Below are 21,930 nucleotides of genomic sequence, written 5' to 3' on the forward strand. Positions count from 1 at the left end.
ATAATCCTAATGCAGCAAGGCATTTAAGCACAGTTAAGTTCTTTGCTGGCCTTGACATTAGTTCCATAAATCAGTTTCTGAAATTACAGCTAACTGCTGTGACAAACACCTTTTCTTCCCAGTAGTAGCAAGCTTAATTCCTTTTGCCAGTATTGTTTTAAAAAATGTACTCTTTGAACAACTTGACTATGTTGTAAACCTATACTAGTATCAATGTGTCTAGTAGCTCCTACCTGAATCTCTCAAACTACCATACTAGATTAGCATATTATTGCATTTTTCCCCCACAGATGATCTGGAGTGAACGGTAAAAACAAGCATGCAATCACATCAATGCAGACGTATTTCTTTAAAATGTCATACTGTATATGATTTATTATGTTAACACTCAACCACATCATATTATTTATGTTCTGTATACTTTGAAAAAGTGCTGCTTGATTGACGGTCTCTCTTTTTCTCTCTCATAGAAATTAACAAGGTAAATGTTCTTTTTCCAACAAAAACAATTTAAAAACTACTATTGTCCTTAAAAGGTGTATACTCTTCTGATAAATAATCTGACACAACACCTTTGATTTCCATTTACTGTGACACATGATGTCATATTCAAATGCTACCCTCCCTCCTCCCCTCTCCCCCCACGCAAAAAATAAATCCCAGGAGATAATCCTTTACAATAGGCCATTATGCTTTTAGACTTCACCAGTAATAGCATCCATATAGAAATCTTATTTATTTTATTTTAAGGTGCAGCACTTAGGAGATGAACAGCAATCACTACTGATTTGAATCTTCTGACATGGGACCAGTAAGCGCATCTGGTGATGTTTCACGTTTTTTCTGGAAGAGGAATCGAGCCAATCAGCTTATTTTATGGTAGATTTAGAATTTGTGACTATCTTTTAAAGATGTCATTTTGCCCCACATTTTGAGAACAATCTCAAAAAGAGGTCTTTACTGTGGAGCTAAAAGCATGGCAGATATTCTCTATCATTCACCGTGACATAAGTTTGTACCTCACAAAATGCATAGACAGGAATTTAATATAAAGAATTAGTCCATTTACCGTATACACAAAACATAGAGCTTTTTGTTGTAACACTTTGTTGTTTGTGTTTTGGCAAATCCAACATTGATAAGCAGCTCTGGAACTGCCAAATTATATATTGAAAATTTTAGCAACTTAATCATTAATCATTAATGTGGTTGGAATTTAAAACCTGAGGCTGTGCACTGGTTGTTAGCTTAAAACTACCTTTCCATATAACATTGTGCTTCCATTGTATAACAAAGAAAAAAAAAACCTGGAACTAGAAAAGTTTGCTGCTGAACAGTGCTAGGACATACAGACAAAAGTACTAATACATGTTATCTACTCAGAATATTAATTTAAGTCATATCTAAAGGGATATAATGGACATTAGAAAATGCTTACTTGTGACTGACTTACCTACAGCCCCAAAAGTTAAATATGTATCAAATAATGTTTAATTGGATTTATTATATGCACTATATACAGATACTAAAATGCCTTGCAATTGTGCCCCATGAACATGTCCAATTTGAGAAGGCAGGTGAGCCCACATGAATCAAATAAATTAAATTAAAACCAGAAATTACAGAAATAGATAACGGAAGTCTTTATGATCCTAACTGCAGTAAAAGAGCGGGACAAACATTTTCAAAATGGAGCTACATCATCCATCTCTGTGGATTCTGTATAGACAAACGGCATGATGTGGTTACCACCCAGACGTTGCTTTAGTACCAATGTGCCATTAAAATAAAAGGTCTGTTCATACCCCTTTGCTATCATTTGCAAACATACAAGAAATTATACTAGAATGCTTTCAGTTGGTGTTTCCTAGGGCATAATGTTTCAAAACTAGGCTGCTTTTTGAATTATAGACATATATAAAACATTCTTTGTAAACCTCTAATCTTACTTGTAATGTTTTATGTAAGTACATTGAGGTCCTCACCTTCAGAACAATTGTTATGAAAATGGCCTGGTGCAATACCGGTAAGGACCATGATAAAATAAAACCAAAAAGAAATGCTATATAACATTTTGCTTTTAAAAAATGTAGAAAAACTGAACAGATGATGATTAAAGTTGTTAAGGCTGTATATTCAAGCACTGTATGTTAAGAGAGCAATGGATATGATGATTAGGCAATAAGAAATGTCCTGCATTATGAATGGTACCATAATTAAAGGAAAAGAAATGCTGTCCATGGCTGATTGTTGGTATAAACTGGCTACTGAAAGCATTTGTGTACATTAATAAAGGTAGCAAAACATGATGGGGGGGGAAATTAATTCTGAAAGATGAGAGCCAATTTTCTCCAGCAGTCAGCCTGGTGAGTAATACTCAGAGAACCTAAGTCTGCATCTATATGAAATATTCCTTCTTCTCTTCTGCATTGACTTGGCTGCCTTCTGCATTGATAATGGCTGTATCCGCATCAGGTGCATCTTCAGCTCCTTTAGCTTCATTTGTTAAATATGTTCCTGCGGGAAACAATGTGATTAAAAGAAAAATGTTAGGGGCTTTGATACTTTTCCAATGCGGTTCTCTAATGGATCCTGGTGAGGTTCAGGATGTATGTCATTGCACTACTGTAGAATGAACTTTTACAGCACACATAATATTCCATTTTGGGAAAGAAGCCATTGTGACCCATGGCCTTTCTTTGATGATAAATACATACAAACAGTAAAAAGAGCATGTTGCACTAAGATCTGTCAAGGACACATTAACAATAAGCTTTGGGGGGAATTGTCTCAAAATGATTATTTTGCTCCTTTGTTATATAGAAGTTATAATTCAGCCAAGTAGTATACGCTGCAATTTCAAAATTAGCACATCAAAATCTGATTTACTTTTAGTTGGACAATATTAATTGTGCATAACTTTTTGATTAAAATAAAGAGTTTAAAGACAATCAACACAAAATGCACTGTGCCCTTCAATAGCTACGCTAGGTTTGCCCACTTACTTCATTGCCCACTTACATTGGGAATAGTAAACCTGAGACACTATTCCTAATTTTCTGTGCCAATATAAAATGCCTGCATTGCTGCTCCTACCTCCTGCTTTGTTCCTTTAACACTGACACAATAGAGGGTATGCTATTGTAAGGATTTATTCGCTAGTACAGCAAATCTTGGATCTGTACAGCAACATTCAGTGATGTCTGAAAAGCCAATTTTTACTGAATGGAAAAAACTTGGTTATTTCAGAGCTGGGATATGCGTGTGGCCCTCCTGTATTAGTTGAACACAGGTGTCATGTTTTCCGGTAGACTGATCAAATGACATACCTTATACATGGTATAAAAATTAAAAGGAAACATTCTTGATTAGCTTGTATGAATTAGCTAAGGAAATGGTCTTGGCCTAGATAGCAAGCAGCTTTATCTTACACAATATTCTGATTATCAGGTGAACAAGGGAACACACTTCAGTAGGTGCTTATTGCAAATTACATGAACAGTTCTAATAATGCAGGTTATGATTAAAAGACAGTGGGAAGATGTTGCAGAAAAATGAGAATACTGTATAGCAATGACCATATTGTATTTTTTGCACTTTTTTAAAATAAAAAAACCATAATCAAAAAACCAATGTGTGCTAGGACTGGATATATGTGGATAAGATAGGGCAGCCATACGTATATATGCCCAGCCCATTCATATATTTCTGCATTACTTTTAAATACTTATTTACTGAAAAGCATTTCTAAACCATTTAATATTTAAAAATCTCTAAGCAGTAAAGAAATATAGATATAAAACCAACAGCAGTATCATAAAGAAAAACCTGATACCCAACTTAAAATCAACAGTGAAATGGCATTATAAAAAAACAGAACAAAGGAAGGAACTAAGTAATAGCAGTGTTCCATTTTATGGGTTAGGGGAAGCCTGGACAAAAGGTATATCTTTATAGCATGTCTGAAGGAACTGATGCATAACACTTCACATATGGCAGAGGGAAGGACATTCTACAATTCAGGGACAAGGGTGGAAAATGCCCTTTTTCATGTTACCACTCTGTGATATTGTGTAGCGTGCAATGGCAGCTTGAGTAGAATGTCCCCAGATTATCTAAGGGATTTTGCAGGTTTATACGGGGGCAAGTGATCTTTAAGATGGCCTGGTCCCACATAGTTCAAGGCTTTATATATTAGTAACAAGACCCAGAACATGGACTAGTAAATGACTGACAAGCAGGGCAGTTTCCTCAGCACAGGTGTAATATCTGCTCACCCAGGGGCTCCACTAACAACCTGGCTGCATTGTTCTACACCAGCTGTGGCTTCCATTCCAGTCTCAAGGAAAGTCCCATGTTGAGCTAATTTCAGTAGTCAATTAGGAGGTGGCCAACCCATGAATCATAGTGGTCAGACTATCCAATAAAAGGACATAGATGGCATACCAGCCTAAGTTGATAACTGGTGCTTGTTTCACACAGAGGCATACCTGATCCTTCAGAGGGAGTGCTACTCCCTTTAGAACTGAGAAAGTCCCCAACGCCTGGGAACTGTTCACCAATAGAGTCTCTGTCTTACTGGGATTCAATTACAGTTTGTTGGCCCTCATCCAAGCATGGGTTCAAAACAGTCAGCCTTTCCCGATTCAGATGTTAACATGCCCCAACTCTCTTAATGGCGTGACATGAGGCAAAGGAGGACATGGGGGAAAGACGCGTAGCCTTCCTCCCTTTCCTTGCCATATCGCGCAGTGCTCAGTTCTTTGAAGCACTTTTGAAGAAAAGAAAGGCAACAGATTCCATTAAGGAAAGAGGATGGGGAAAGGGAGAGGGCTTATTCCAATCACCTGCTTGCTTTTCTTGTAATAAGTAGGCCCAACCTGCCCTGCTTTGATGCATAAATAGATGGTGGCTGCCTCGTTGTACCTATTTCCTCCCTAAAACATCCAGGGAGAAAAATCCCCAAAATGCACATGCCCATTTTGCACCACACTCCCCTGCCCCCAGGCTTAAAAATGACTGGTAGGATGTCAGAATTTAATGGTCAGTATCTTTCCTGTCTTGAGGGTTGAAAAAAAATGCATTTTTGAGACCCAGCAGTTCACAACTGTCTATCTTATCTGCTTGTCTGCCTATTTATATAGAATTTTTATCTTACAAACTCATTAAATTAAGGTACAGTGGGGGTCTATTGCATGACACAGAATCCCAACTGCCTGATTCCGAGTCAGACAGACACCCTGTGTGACCTTGGGCAGATTGCTAGATGTTATTTTGCCACAGTTAATCCAGCTGTAAAATTGGGTAAAAACCAGGACCTCACTAAAAAAACACAAAACAAACAAACAAACAAAAACTTGATGCTGTAACATCAGAGCTGAGTTTTCCTGGGGTCTAGAAGAGTTTCTTAAATAAATAAAAAAGTGTTGCAGGGTAAAACTAATCACTAGGAAATATTGCTACAAAAGGTGACTGCACTGTGATTAAATCTAGCCTACCTTTATGTCTTGCCAGATATCGACCAAGCAGAATTATAGAACATAGTGTGACAAAAACAACTACAGCAACTATCCCTCCTATAACAGCGTGGTCCGTTGCGTCCTTTTCAGCCATAGCATTGGGGTCTAGGGGAAAAAAATGACAGTATAACATATTATTCTGATATGCTGAAAAATGAAAATATCCAGATGATAAGGTATAAAACAATTGTCTTCCCCCACCCACAAAAAAGTCATTTTAGAAATATTTACAAGAGTTATTTCAGCCCATTCCCTACTAGCTTATCAGTGATACAGCACTGCTTGTATTCCCAGAGACTTAAAGCCCTGAGGACGTCACAGTATGAAAGGGAGAGGGAATCCTAAGCAGATAGTACTAATAGGAAAGATTTCTGGTTTTGTCCTCATCACTTTTCAACTGAAAATCTGGCCATAGCTATTTATAGACGGAAAAACAAGGAATCAAGAATTGGGGAACAGATAGAATCAGCAGAATGGTGTCTGCATAATACATAATTTATAGAGCTGAATCTCAGTGGGAATCCTTTATATATTCTCCTTTTGTCATCCGTATCCTTTTGCAGTAGAGAAAGAGAGAGGGAGGGAGAAAGTGTGGCTGAGCACGTTCTGCAGGCGAAGCTGAGTCTGTATGAATTTGGTCAGATAAACGTAAATGCATCTTTGAGGAACTCCGTTCATTCTCAAGTGTTAGTTCATGAATTTAAAGCAGCTATCTGATTAATGCTGAAGTGAGTAAATTCAAATAGTTTTTAACTTTATATATGTATTAGCCCCTATTGTGTTAAGGTTCTGTGTTCCAAACATTAGGAACACCAAAGGATTTAAACTTGTCATTTAGTACACTGCTCATTTATTTTTAGGGGCCTCATCAGAAAGGCAGCCAGGGAAAATAGCATCACCTAGGGGAGTAATTCCTCAGAACTTCTGATCGATTAAGTGGTACAGTAACCTCCCGGGTATCGGTTAAAGTAAGTGAAAGAAGGAGATATAGAAAATGATTTGGTCTTAAAGATAAGGCTAGAATAATTTAATTTTACATTAAGAATGCCTCAACTACCAATGAACAGCAGCTCTGCCAAGATCACTATTAGTATGCTCACAATGTATTAACAGGTTCACATGCAGTGATATAAGGACAGTTCCCTTTCAGGAGGTATCTTTTGCAATTCATTTGAAAACATACAGTGAGGAAAAAGGGGGAGGGAGCAGCTTTTGAAAAATAACTCTTGTCATTTTGGGGGGAGTGGGGATGGAGGGTAGAAAGCCCAAACTAAAGGTGGGGAAAATACCATCTCTGAAATGGTGCTCTCCTAACAGGCATGTCCATAGCAGATAAGGTGTCAGAAAATGACCTTCAATCCTAATAGCAGTAGTTGCACAGCTGCTTACCAAGTAAGAAATTTATCAAGTAATAATTTGGCAATCTCTGTAATGCATACATTCAGCTTGTAGACATGTTATTTCTATGTCCCAGTGTAGGAAAACATTGGTTCTTTTCCTCCTGCATTCTGGGAATTATTTCTATCCTCTCTTTGCTTCTAAAACAGACTATAAGGCCTGTTTATAATCAATCACGCTTCTCTCCCTCTCTTTCACGCACAAGGCTAAAGGTCTCTGCCTGGCACAGATCTTTCTGTATATCATTCTTTGCATACCACACTTGTCTTCTTTAGTTCACCTTTAGTTCACAATGATGTGTAAATCACAATGATGTGTTAATCCTCAATGTATAATTAATTGTGTGAGTTTATATAACAATCTAAACATTAGTAAACACCTTAGTCATAACATTATCAATCTTAGTCATAGGTGGATTAAGAGCTTATATGCCTGTCTAAATACAGCTCTGACATTCTGTCTTTCATGTGCCAAAGATCTATGGAGCTATGTAAGCCCGCCTTACATACAAATGAGCCAATAGGATTTTAGTTTCTTTGTCTTGTATTGAGCCAATCAGCCACTGGCACATTCGTGGCCATGCTTGTTGTAACTTTGAATAAAAGGAGATGCTGTGAGGCTAGAGAAAGAATCTCTCTCTCTCTCTCCCACTTTCATCTGGCACACACGCAAGCTCTCAGAAAGAAAACATCTCGTTGTCTGCTTTATTCATCTCTGCAAACCCCCAAAATCCACATCTGGTGACCCCGACGTGATCCTGAAGAAGGGTAAGTAATCAGATCCCCATAGAGATCCCTTTAAGAGCCAAAAGCATTCCTCATACTAACCCGACTGGGAAAAGTCTAAAGCGCTTAATTCGTTAGTATGGGAGGGGATTTAAGTAAGGTGCAAAAGGCTCATGCGAAAGAGCTTCTTTCGTTAGTAAGACAGACAATAGACAAAGTCCAAATTTCTCTAAAAGAGATTGAACAGCTGCTGCAGGAGATAAATCATCAATGTCCTTTTTATAAAGCAGAAGGCACATTGCAAATTAGCACATGGGAGAAAATCGGCAAAATTTTATTTTGTGAACCACGTGCCCAAATCAGCTGCCTACTCACGTGGCAAAAGTGTGCTACCGCCATAGCGAAATTAGAACAATCTTCTCTTTCAATTTCTTCACTGCTGGTAACTGAAGAAATCACTTCCCCCCCGCCATATCCCCTGATTTTGCCCCCTTTGTCCCCTTCATCACCTAGCCAAAATCCCCCTCCCTTTTCTCCTTCCCTTGCTCCAGCGTCGTCTCAGCTTTCTGAGACCCCTCCCCCTCTCCCTGCTGTAAAAGTTGTGGCTCAGCCTGCTGTTTTTTCTGCTGCTGCTCCTTCTCAGTTTACAAATTCCCCCCCAATCCCCCTTCACCCCCCTTTTCTGTCTGAACAACCAAATCAGCATGCCTTTGTCCCTTCCTCTTTGTCTTTAGACCATGCTATTTTGCCAAAACAATATGGAGCCGTTCGTGCTGGGCTTTTACAGGCTAAGCAGGATGGGCTTTTTTCATTGGAAGAAACAGCTGCATGGGCTGGTGAAATGCCATTAATTTTTCCTCTCACATATCAAAATGCTCCTGGAGGTCAGCAATTACAAGTTTATCATGAAAAACTTCCTTATGCTGTCATGAAAGATCTCAGGAAAGCCATTAGTGATTCAGGTCTTAAATCTTCTTATGTAATGGGAATTTTAGAGGGCATATCTACCTCTTTTACAATGATTCCGGTGGACTGGAAAGATCTGATGAGGATGATGTTATCTCCAGCGCAATTTTTAGTTTTTGAAAATGAATTTAAACATGCCGCCATCGCTCTGGCTGATCAAACGCATACAGCAAGCCAGCTTTTCGGCGCTCCTCCTTTTGAGACCCTGGCTGCCCAAGCCGTGTTGTCACCTTCACACCTTCAGCGCACTGCAACTTGCGTGCAGCGTGCATTTCGTAAAATTCCTGTCTCAGGACAGCCACTGAGTTCTTTTGTAAATGTTAAACAGCAGAATACAGAGCCATACCATCAATTTGTGGACAGATTGAAGGAATCTATCTGTAGACAGATTGATAATGAAACGGCTCAAAGTGAGTTGCTAAAAAAATTGGCTTATGAGAACTCTAACACGGACTGTAGAAAAATGCTGCAATCAATCGTAAGCCGTTCAACATATTCCCTTGCAGATTTGATAAAAGCGTGTTCGGAAGTAGGGAGTCAATCTCACACAATGTCTTTGTTTGCCAATGCACTTCACGCTTCCGTGATACAAACAGGAAACTGTTATAATTGTCATCGTCCAGGTCATTTTGCCAGACAGTGCACAGCCCCAAGGGGGACTGCACAGAAGAATAATAATGCAAATACCACGACCAGACCTTCCAAAAAATGTCCAAAGTGTGGGAAAGGATATCATTGGGCAAATCAATGTAGGTCTCAGGGAAACTTCACTGGGCCCAGTCTCTCGGGCCCCAAAGAATAGAGAGATGTCAGCCTTTAGTTTCTGCTGCTGCAAAAGTTACTAAAAATATGCCTTCTGAATTTGCCATTGATTTGATTAATCAAGAGACCAAAAACACTGCATTGCCTGGTGAAATCATAATCATGGCCAGCCAAATGGCAGGTCCACTTCCTTCTAATATCACAGGTTTAATTTTACCTAAATTTTCTGCTGCAAAACAAGGCATTCATGTCATCCCAGGTGCCTTGCCTCCTGACTATGTGGGCACAATTATGGTTCAATTTTGGAGCCATATGCCCATGCAGTTAACAAAGGGTGAATCCTTTGCTCATTTGGTGATGCTGCCTTCACCACCTGATGTTGCCTGTGCTATTGACACTAATCTGCACAAGCTCTCTTTATCTTTTTCCCCTCAGCTTCTAGCTGTGACCCAACGTATTGGAAGAGAGAAACTCCTTCGTAAGTATAAAATCAATGGAAAAATATTAGAGGGTCTAATAGACACTGGTGCGGATGTTTCGGTCATTTCGAATAATTTTTGGGAACAAAATTGGCCGCTTGAAACTTCTCCTGAAGTGTGGGGCGTGGGAGGTAATCAGGCTTCTTGCAAAAGCGCACAGTGGCTGCCTGTCTCTTTACCTGATAGCTCTGAAGTTATAGCATATATTCAGCCCTGTGTGCTCAAAATTCATCTTAATTTGTGGGGAAGAGATTTGTTGCAACAATTACAAGCAACGATTCAAATAGATGAGTAAGTTTGTGCTTCCACTTACTTGGAAGTCCACTGATCCTATATGGATTCCTCAATGGCCTCTTACAACAGAGAAATTGATTGCTTTGAGACAATTGGTCGATCAGCAATTATTAGCTGACCATATAGAACCTTCTGTCAGCCCTTTCAATAGCCCAGTCTTCGTAATTAAGAAGAAAAATGGGAAATATAGATTTTTGCACGATCTGAGGTCCATAAATAGTATTATTGAACCCATGGGGCCTTTGCAATGTGGTATGCCTAATCCAAATATGATTCCACATTCATATCAATTGGCTATAATAGATCTGCAGGATTGCTTCTTCTCTATTCCCCTGCATGAAAAGGATCGCAAATTTTTTGCATTTACAATTCCAGAATTAAATAATTGTAGACCATCTAAAAGATACCACTGGAAGGTTCTGCCACAAGGCATGATAAATTCCCCCACTATGTGCCAATATTTTGTGGATAAGGCACTTCAATCCTTTCGTCTTAAGTACCCACATCTTAAGATTCAGCATTATACGGACGATATTCTTTTTTATTCTCCAGTCCTTCCCCCTAATTGGAAACATGATTTAATAACCAGTTTGTCTTTGTATGGTTTAAAAATAGCTCCAGAGAAAGTCCAGGAATCTCCCCCCTTTCAGTATCTAGGACATAAAATGATAGCTAGTTATTCTATTCCAATAATCCCAGAACTTCATGTTTCAAAAACAATGAAATATGTACAACTGCAACAATTGCTGGGAAACATTAATTGGATAAGGCCTTATTTTAAAATCCCTCTTGAAGTGCTAAGGCCACTGTTTTCAGCCTTAAAAGGCCATCAATCTCCAGGTGAGCAAATCACCTTGAACTCTGATCAACTCAAAACTGTTGCACAGTTGAAAGCACTCATGCGTATTCATTGGGTGGATAGAGCAATCCCTAATGTTATGCCTGATTTGGTCATAATGACGGATTCTGTACAACCTTTTGCTGCAATTATTCAGAAAGGTCCATCAAAAGTTCATATACTAGAATGGCTTTATTTACATCATGCACCAAGAAACACAGTAAACCCTTTAGTGGATCTCCTTGCTCAGCTCATTAGCAAGGGACGACGACGTTGTAAGCATCTTTTTGGTGTTGATTGTAATCAAATTATTCTCCCTATGCCTTTAGAACAATGGGAAACAGCTCTTTCCACTAGCATGGATTTACAGTGTGCGTTCGCTGATTTTGTGGGTCAGGTGGATTGTCATATTCCACCCGATACGCGCCTGCAAATGAGCAAGCAATTCCCTATGTCTTTCTCTTCTATCATTTCCCCTGTTCCTTTGAATGCCCTGACTGTTTTCACTGACGGGGCTCCTTCTAGAGGAGTTGTTGCTTGGCAACAGAATGAGGAGTGGCATAGTCTGTACACTCTCCCACAAAAATCTGCTCAGCGTTCTGAACTTGCAGCTGCGGTAAAAGCTCTGCATTATTTTTCCTCACAACCAATTAACTTGATTGTTGACAGCTTATATGTTTCAAACGTCATATGTAGAATGCAAGGCAGTTATGTAAGTCCTTTATTAGATGATAACTTGTTGAGTCTTTTCCTGTCTTTGCAACTGCTTCTTTCTAATCGTTCTCACCCACTCTTTGTAGTGCACATTCGCTCTCACCAACCTTTTCCAGGTTTCATTTCAGATGGAAATGCAAAAGCAGATTCCTTGCTAAAAATTTTGCCTGTCTCTCCTATAGAAAGTCATGCTTTTCATCATCAAAATGCAAAAGCCCTTAGCCGCCAATTTCAAATTTCATTGGAAGAGGCGCGTGCAATTATTCAGCAGTGTCCTCAATGCTCCAATCAGATTGGCCATCCCAGCCCTGGGGTTAATCCCCGTGGACTGGAAGCAAATCAGTTGTGGCAAATGGATGTAACTCATTTTGCCCCTTTTTCACCCTGGAAGTTTCTGCATGTCTCTGTCGACACATACTCTGGCTACCTTTTTGCTACGCCTCAAAGAGGAGAGCAAGTAAAACATGTTTGCAATCATCTTGTTCGTGCAATGTCAGTTATGGGCAAGCCTCATTCTATAAAAACTGACAATGCCCCAGCGTATTGTGCAAAAGGCTTTGCTAAGTTTTGTGAAACTTGGGATATTCATCATCTGTTTGGCATCCCTTATAATTCTCAAGGTCAAGCTATAGTTGAACGCTCTCATCGTACCCTGAAAACTGCACTGATCAGGCAGGAAAAGAAAGCAGGCATTCCAAACTCACTTTCAGAAAAGGAAAGTTGGTTGTCAAGTGTGCTTTTCACTCTTAATCATTTGAATATCTCCATACAGGATCACCAATCTTACACACGTCTTCAAAAGCATTTCCAGCAAAAGGAAATTCTTCCAGCTCCACTGGTGCGCTATAAAATTCTACCCTCCAATGAGTGGAGTGAACCAGTGAAATTGATTACATGGGGTAAGGGTTACGCTGCAGTTTCTACTCCACAGGGTGCTCGGTGGGTTCCTGCACGTTGGATTCGGCTGCACCATGGCGTGGCGACAGGTTCTTCCGGATCCATTGCCTCAATTCAACCACCAACTCCAGATCACCCACGATGTGACGTCCAGCCCCCCCAGGATTCGTAAGCGGGGACATCGCAATCCCCCAGTGACGTGGGGCCAAATAAAATCGCTCTCTCTACAAGCTGAACAGTATAGGAGAGAACAGCAACTGGAAGCAAGCCCTACTAACCAGCTTCTATCCCTCATTGCTTGTCTTAATATGAATTCCATGATAATTCTCATTTTCAGTATTTTAATTTTGCCTCTCTCTACTTCAGCTCTTCCTACTGGTGATTCCACATCGTTAAATGTATGGGAATCGTTTGCAAGGACGCTCAATGTCTCATCATTTTGCCTTACTCAGCAAGTAGCCATTGGTGATATCCTTGGCTCTTGTCTCATTCCAGTTTGCCATGATCCTCATGACATACAGAATGATACTTGGTTTTACACATCCCTACCTCAAAATGATTCACTTCGTACCCTTGGGTATAAAGGTTATCACAATTGGGGAACGCAAATGCGTGAACGCCCACCTTTAGCTATTGATTTGACAACACCATATGTAGCCTCTTATAATGCCAGTTGTGCACGTATGGTCAACTGTAAAAAGACAAATTGCGTGAAAATGGGCAAAAATAACTTTAATTGCTCTGATTATGTGAATATTTCTTATATATATAAGTACACAGAACTGCCAGCAGGCTGGTTTTGGTCCTGCCCAGGTTACACTTTCAATTACATTCCGGCAAACATTAGTCACGGCACACCTTGTTGCTTAAGCCGTCTGTCTATCATATTGCCTGAAAAACATCATTTTTCTTACTCTAGACATCAGCGCAGTGTTGAATTGTCTGATGACTGTGATGATCTTGTCTCTCTCCCTAGCAGGTCTGAATACATCTCTTTAGCTGTCTCTCTCTTAGGTGTTCCAGGTTTGGCTGTACGTAATAGCGCAAATATTAATTCTTTAGCTTGCTCTGCAGCAAAATCCCTGAATATTACGTCTAAGGCGCTCCATCTTCTCAACACAGAGCAAGCTGAACTTCGCAATGGTTTATTAAGGTCGAAATCTACTTTGGACTACCTACTCATGGTACATCATTATGGTTGTGAACAATTCGAGGAAATGTGCTGTTTTAACATCACTGACAATTCTAAGGCCGTTCAAAGGCAAATTTCTCATTTGCAAAATCTCACTCACCACATCAAAGAGGATATCGGATTTTCCGGACTCTGGGATTCCTTTTCCTTGTGGTCGACGGCGTGGCTACCTAATCTCAATTGGCTACGCAATGCCTTTTCTTATACCATTATTATTGTATGTATATTAATTTTGTTTTGTTGCTTTCTCCAATGCATTCCTAGCCTTACAAATCTTTTTTCTCGCCTTCTCTCTCCTCCACCACCACCTAGCGCGCTCCTTGCAGCCTATTATGCGAAATGGCAACGCCACCAGTAAGTAAAAAACAAAAATAAAAGGGGAGATGTGGGTAGGATTATTTTGAGATTCGTTGGCAAACCACTAATCTTGAAGTACTTTTGCCCCATCAAACCTAGCAGTATTATTTCCGGCATTTGATGGCAAACCACTGATCCGGAAATATTGTTGCTTTATTCACCTAGTTGCCTCCTCGCAAAGAAGAAAAAAAAGGAGGAGATGTAGACATGTTATTTCTATGTCCCAGTGTAGGAAAACATTGGTTCTTTTCCTCCTGCATTCTGGGAATTATTTCTATCCTCTCTTTGCTTCTAAAACAGACTATAAGGCCTGTTTATAATCAATCACGCTTCTCTCCCTCTCTTTCACGCACAAGGCTAAAGGTCTCTGCCTGGCACAGATCTTTCTGTATATCATTCTTTGCATACCACACTTGTCTTCTTTAGTTCACCTTTAGTTCACAATGATGTGTAAATCACAATGATGTGTTAATCCTCAATGTATAATTAATTGTGTGAGTTTATATAACAATCTAAACATTAGTAAACACCTTAGTCATAACATTATCAATCTTAGTCATAGGTGGATTAAGAGCTTATATGCCTGTCTAAATACAGCTCTGACATTCTGTCTTTCATGTGCCAAAGATCTATGGAGCTATGTAAGCCCGCCTTACATACAAATGAGCCAATAGGATTTTAGTTTCTTTGTCTTGTATTGAGCCAATCAGCCACTGGCACATTCGTGGCCATGCTTGTTGTAACTTTGAATAAAAGGAGATGCTGTGAGGCTAGAGAAAGAATCTCTCTCTCTCTCTCCCACTTTCATCTGGCACACACGCAAGCTCTCAGAAAGAAAACATCTCGTTGTCTGCTTTATTCATCTCTGCAAACCCCCAAAATCCACATCAGCTTTCCTATTTTATCTTTCCACTTGCATCACTTTGCCACCATGCCTTCAAACCATCTAGAACTATCCATTTTACACAAAGGATCTATGAAATATTGACCCATTTAACTGCAATCCCAAGCATGCTTCAAAAAGGGCCCACTGTGTTACATGGGATATGCTCCCATGTAAACTATGCATAGATTTGTAATGAGAGTACAGCTGCAGATTTTTTAACATATATATATGCACACTGCAAAGGAACACTGAAATGCTTCATATGACAAGGCTGTGAAACATATTTAATTAAGTATCCCATGAATTGATTTGAGCTTGTGAGCAGGCACGCTTATAATCACAGCCTTAATAAATTAAATCTTTTGAACTTTGCTTTCTTTGAAAATTTAGTATAGTAGCATAGTAGCATTTAGCATAGTATTAAAGTCTTTGGGAGGATTTCTCAGGGGCCACGGGATTTTGCAGGCAGAGAGGGAGGCCCAAGGCCTGAGAAGGAGGTCAGTCCATGCACCAACTGTTGTAGCCTCATGGTAGCTAATGTCAGACAGGGCTAAAAAGATTCCACGGTAGATCAGGAAAGGCATTGGATCCATTGGAACCAAAAGCCTCCCATATTCCTGGAACTGAAAAGCAATGGAAATAAGAAATGTTTTTAAAAGATGAATAAGGGTCTTTCTCTCCAGCTCTCTTAAGATTGTTCTATAAAGGATTGTTTTTACTGTTATTTTTAAAGAGACTTGTACAATTTATATCAGAGCCTTATAAGAGATTCTTTATATAAGAAGTTAGATATAATAGTAAACCTAATAATAATAATAAATTACTTATCCCCCCACCCATCTGGCCGGGCCTCCCAGGGCGACTCCCAGAAGAATATTAAAACATGATAAAACACCAGACACTAAAAACTTCCCTAAACAGGGCTGCCTTCAGAAGCAATTATGCCAGTTTCTTGATTTGGGTACCATGAGAAACAGGAGGTTAACAGCTTAAAAGCACAGAAACACAAAACTGTAGAAGTGGAAGGGACTCCAAGGGTCCTCTGGCATAACCCCCTGCAATACAGGAACCACGGTTAAAGAATCCCTGACAGATGAATATCCAAGCTCTGTTTAAAAGCCTCCAATGAAGGAAATTCCACCACCTCCTGAGGAAATCCGTTCCACAGTCAAACAGCTCTTACCATCAGAAAGTTCTTCCTAATGTTTAGCAGCAATCTCCTTTCTTGTACCTTGAATCCATTGGATCAGGTCCTACCCTCTAGCACAACAGAAAACAAGCTTGCTCCATCTCCCATGTAACAATATTTTAGATGCCTATCATAACATCTCAGAACATCAGAACATCTTCTCCAGGCTGAATCTACAAAACTCCTTCCACCATTCCTTATAATAAATGGTTTCCAGATCCTTGATCATCTTAATCATCCTCCTCCGCACACGTTCCAGCTTGTCAACACCCTTCTTAAATTGTGTTGCCCACGACTGGACACAGTGTTCCAGATGTGGTCTGAATAAGGCAGTATAGAGTGGTACTATTACTGCCTTTGACTGAGACACTATACTGCTGTTGATCCAGTCTAAAATTTCTTTAGCTTTTTTTTGCTGCTGCATCACACTGTTAAGTTTGTGGTCCACCAAGACCCCTAGATCCTTTTCACACGTACTGCTGTCAGGCCAGGTGTCTCCCATTCCAACATCATATTTGTGCATCCGTTTGTTCCTACCTAACTGTAGTACCTTTCATTTGTCCCTACTGAAATTCTTTTGGTCAGTTTCAGTCTAGTTCTCCCACCTATTAAAATCATATTGAATCCCGATTCCATCTTCTGAGGTATTAGCTACTGCTCCCAGATGGTATCATCTGAAACTTTGATGAGCATCCCCTCAATTTCTTCATCTAAGTCATTTATAAATATGATGAACAACACCAGGCCAACACCAGGCCAGAATCCTACAAAATCCCACTTGTCGCTTCTTTCTAGGATAATGAGTAACCATTGGTAAGAACTCTTTGGCTTTGGTCAGTCAACCAGATCTACCAAACAGTAACATCATCTTGCCAGCTCCTCCACAAGAAAATCTTAGGGGACTTTGTTGAAAGTCTTACTGAAGTCAGTTCCATGAGGAAAGGAGGCAAAGGAAAGGAAAAAAAGGGAGTGTGGCCACACAGCTTGTTCACAGTCTTGTTTATCAGACCATTTTTAAAATCTGAATCAGAGCAACAAATGTATCAAATGCAGTCCCCCTAATCCACTTGAGTTATAGGTAGTAATTTACCTGGAATCACTTTGAATTTTAGTTAAAAAGTTGACACAATACTGCTCAAAAGATGACCATAGATATGTAGAGAAGGGAAGGAAGAGGTGGACACCTGACCTTTGTAGTTCTTCTTTCAACAACAGATCTTTCAAAACTTTCTGTCAGATCTGACACTAGGGTATTGAGGAAGTAGAAGGAGCCTTCTCTATAGCACACAGACCCAATTCCCTCATTTCCATCACGTGTTGCTTTGAATTCCAGGTGTTAAAAACAATTATCTTTATTCCCTTCAAAATACCTATTAGCTGAGGCTTAAGCCACAGTAAAGTAAAAGAGGGAGTAATAATAATAATAATAATAATAATAATAATAATAATATAAAAAAACAATAATAACAATAATAAATAAATACTTTTTTATCTAAACCCTGCCCTCAGGGCGGCTAACACCAATAAAATTACAATAAAATGTAATAAAAAAAGAAAGAACAGTTAATTAAAATACGGGTTAAAATATGGGTTAAAATACAATTTAAAATGCAGCCTCATTTTAGCAGTAGCCCATAAATCAAAACCATAAGGGGAGGGAAACATAAGGGTGAGACTGAGTCCAAACCAAAGGCTAGGTGGAACAGCTCCGTCTTGCAGACCCTGTGGAAAGCTGTCAAATCCCTCAGGCCCTGGTCTCTTGTGACAGAGCGTTCCACCAAGTCGGGGCTAGTACTGAAAAGGCCCTGGCCCTAGTTGAGACCAATCTAAGCTCCTTGCGGCTCGGGACCTACAAAGTGTTGTTATTTGTGGACCTTAAGGTCCTCTGTGGGGCATACCAGGGGAGGCCGTCCCATAGGTACGTGGGTCCTAGGGCTTTTAAAGGTCAAAACCAGCACCTTAAACCTGACCCTGTCCTCCACCGGGAGCCAGTGCAGCTGGTAAAGCACTGGATGAATGTGGTCACGCAGCAAGGACCCCGTAAGGAGTCTCGCCGCAGCATTCTACACCTGCTGGAGTTTCTGGGTGAGCTTCAAGGGAGCCCCGCATAAGAGCGAGTTACAATAATCAAGCCTGGAGGTGACTGTTGCATGGATCACTGTGGCCACATCAGGGCCATAAAGATAGCACTGACTGTTAACATATAACAGATAGCACTGACTTTCATGCACTCTGAAGAGTCTCCATTTGTTTGTTTTGGCTTGACTGGTGCCTTTCTTACTCTTCTGTTCTCCTTTACTCAGTCCCCAATCCACATCAACAGATATTAGGCATTTTCATCAGCAAGAGTAGCAGAAGTGAGATTCTGTTTTCCCACACAAAGATACCTAAGTGAGGTATCACCATATCTGAACCATGGGCCTGAGAACCAAGCACAGAGCTCCAGGAAACAATTGCAAGTGCTACCAACTGCTCCCCCGTCCACCCTGGCCAATAGGGAGCAGGCAATGGAGAGTAATTTCCTGTTTACTTCTCAGAAGCAGCATGGTTCCTGCTTCTCCTTGCACACCAGGGAAAGAATTAGCAGATAGGCTTTCCTGTTGAAAAGTAACCCAGCAAAGCTCTCTCTCTCACTGTCTATCTCTCCAGACACAAACCTGCCCCTTAGGCAGTTTGTTCTTTTCACCCCTGACAAACATTAGATGTTCAAGGGTAGAGATACCAGAAATTCAACATGCCCAAAATACACAAGTACACATTTGTATTTTGGATACATGATAAAACAAAATGCAGAGCTTAAAAATTCGAGATTCCAACTGTACAGCTATTTAGGACGTTTTCATTAAGACAAATAACCTATCAGAAATGTGAACAAGTGATCGGGTTTATTAAGGTTTCGCCATCTCAAGGTGAAAACCATATTTGCATAAAATACGACAAAACAGGAAGCTATGCCTAGTGTGAAAATATTAACAGAAAAGAAAGACATATATATGTAGAGCTATGCACTATCTTGCAGCACTTACTAACACACACACAATCCCTTGAGTGAACTACAGTGCTGAATTTACTTCCTCTATTATCTTACATAATTACCATTTCTGGCTAAATGCTTCAGGGAAAGTTGCTAAAAATGAAGAGTTTCTCCTCTCAAAACTAGATTACTACCTGGTGGGGGGAAATGGGTGCACATAGCAAGAAAGAATGTGTATTGAGCTAAAAACAAAAATAAAGACTAGCATTTGGGGAGAACTCAAAAGGGAGTAGAAATGTTTGCCCACTTAAAGGAGGCATGGCCAGAAAAAAGACTGTACCCCCATTGCCAAGGCACTGAGGACATGATCCCACTCCACCTCAGACTGGTCACAATCAGCACTGCATTGCAAGGGACTCTTTTTCGAACTGTTTGTTCTGTGCATTCATGTGCATATGCACAACAGCAAATCGTTTTTAAAAATAATGCCCTTTCTAATGCAGCATTCATTTCTTTCACGCTAAATTGTGGGGCTGAAATGGCAGTGTCTTCATTGCCTTGGCAACAGGAATATTTTCCCTCTTTTCTCCTATTCCCATTCAAAGTGAGGGCAACAGGAAGCCTTCACTTATCCTTAGTGCTGTCAGCCCAGTTTGTTTGGACAACGTCATGTTCTTATGAAAAAGAATCCCTCTACTGCTTATTTATTGGTTATGGGTGGATGTCTCACACATTAGGTTCCCCCTATACCCTGGTATTACTTATTGCTTATTTTTCCTAATCTTTTGTTATTGAGGCCACCACATGTCTCAGTACAATTTGTATTCTACCTTAGTTTATCCACCAGAAGCTCTGGAGAAGCACAGGACAAAACAGCATGGAGACTAAAATATTAAGTCATAATGGCCCGTCTAGTTCAGCATCCTGTTCTCACAGCAGCCAACCAATTGCCTATGGGAAGTCCATGCGCAGAGCAAGTGCAAGAGCCCTCTCCCCTCCTGTGGTCTCCAGCAACATTACATTGCTGCCTCTAGCCATGGAAGTAGAGCACACTCAACATGTCTATGAGCCATTGATCATGAGAAAGGTAAAAGTAAAAAATAAGAGTAAATTATAATTTATTTAAAATAGCTACTAATCAGACAATGATGTTTGTATGTATAGTAACTTAATAAACTAGATGGTTAACTTCATTTTGTTATAATTGCTTTATATAAGAATTATCTCACTGTATCATTGAATTATTTAGCAAATACAGTGTAGAGTTTCTGTCACCTTAAGGGGAGAGTTATGCAAGCTTCAGTTCTGTTCATAATCAGACCTGAAGCTGATTCCCTATCCCACTCCTCCTTACTTAACACTCATCAACTAGGCACTGAGGACTGTACAGTGGTACCTCAGATTAAGAACAGTACTGTTTACGAACAATTCAGTTTACGAACTCCGCAAAACCGGAAGTAGTTTCTCGGTTTGCGAACTTTACCTCAGTCTAAGAACGGAATCCAAATGGTGGAAGGGCGGTGGGAGGCCTCATTAGGGAAAATGTGCCTTGGTTTAAGAACGGTTTTGGTTTAAGAATGGACTTCCGGAATGGATTAAGTTCGTAAACCGAAGTACCACTGTACTTGTCGTCTTCAACCAAGTCCATACTTAATGAACTGTTTCTGCTACAGTCTTTTCACCCTGATCCAGCAACCTCTGTTCTTAGCATTCCCACAGCCTCTTAAGACACAAACTCTTCTCTGCAAACCTTGCCAGTTGTATCCAGTGATTTTAGCTCTTTGGTTTTCTCGGGCCTCTGAAGTTTCTGTAAAAGCCCCTTCCTGAGTCCTTGGATGTCCTTTATATGACACCAGCTCTTACACCAACAATCTCTTTCGGCAGTTTTCTTTTCTGTCCTCCTTGGCCAGAGCTCAACCTTCTGTTTTCTATAGCAAGGGCTCCCTTAGCTAATCATTTCAATTTGGGTGCAGTTTTGCTCCCTCACTGGCCTATAACAACAATCCAGTAGGATGATGCAGAAGTGCCTGACCAATTAGAACTCACCAGTTTTTGATCCATTTTGTATGTATATGCAGAAGAAACTACTTTCTCAGATTTATCCTTAGTTTGATACATGGTAAACTACAGCCAAACTGTAACTCAGGTCCCCTGCTGCCCCCTTCCTGAAACACTATCTCCACAGCTCCCAATTACAATGGCTTGCAGACAGTTAATTCAGCTATAGTCAAATTCCAGTATACATTTTAAAAAAACAAAAACCTGCAGGGCTGAGGGGAACATATTAATTGCCTTGGCAACAGGGATATTTTCTCTCTCTCTCGCCTCCCTTTCAGAGTGAGGACAATAAGAGGCCTCCATTTGCCCTTATTGATATTGCCCAGTAAATTCTGATTGGGAAAAAGGAATGGATGTGGCACCAGAATATATATGATGCACTACTGGGAGGGAGAACTCTCAGGGTGGGCAAAGAGATGTTCCTTCTAATACCATAAAACTGAATGCTAAATCATGGCCCATGGCTGTTATGTGAAATGGTTCAAAACAGAAACATGCTGCAGGTAGTCCAAAGAAAGAGACATGACTTGTGTTCGTGTGTGTGTGTCTGTGTGTGTACACAAACCTGTGTGCATGTACCTTTTGACCTGGACACACCATTAACAGGACTCAAAAAAGTATGGGGGGAAAGTGTGAAAAGTGAATCTGATTAGAATGATCTCAGATTGTTTAAAACATGTAC

At 40.1% G+C, this 21,930-nt stretch overlaps 1 protein-coding gene across 4 annotated transcripts in view; it reads right to left on the bottom strand.

Moving 5' to 3' along the window:
* Positions 1–344: 344 nt before the first annotated feature.
* CADM2 (cell adhesion molecule 2) overlaps positions 345–21,930 on the bottom strand; it is a 372,199-nt gene continuing 350,613 nt past the window's right edge. For all 4 annotated transcript variants that reach the window (XM_082220768.1, XM_082220770.1, XM_082220769.1 and 1 more), the window contains 2 exons: positions 5,499–5,624; positions 345–2,517 (listed from right to left, as the gene is read on the bottom strand). In XM_082220768.1, the coding sequence (XP_082076894.1) occupies positions 2,399–2,517; positions 5,499–5,624 (245 nt within the window). In that variant the 3' untranslated portion in view covers positions 345–2,398. The remainder of the gene's footprint in view (positions 2,518–5,498; positions 5,625–21,930) is intronic.

Source organism: Podarcis vaucheri, assembly GCF_965113315.1.
Source record: "Podarcis vaucheri genome assembly, chromosome: 4".
NCBI lineage: Eukaryota > Metazoa > Chordata > Lepidosauria > Squamata > Lacertidae > Podarcis > Podarcis vaucheri.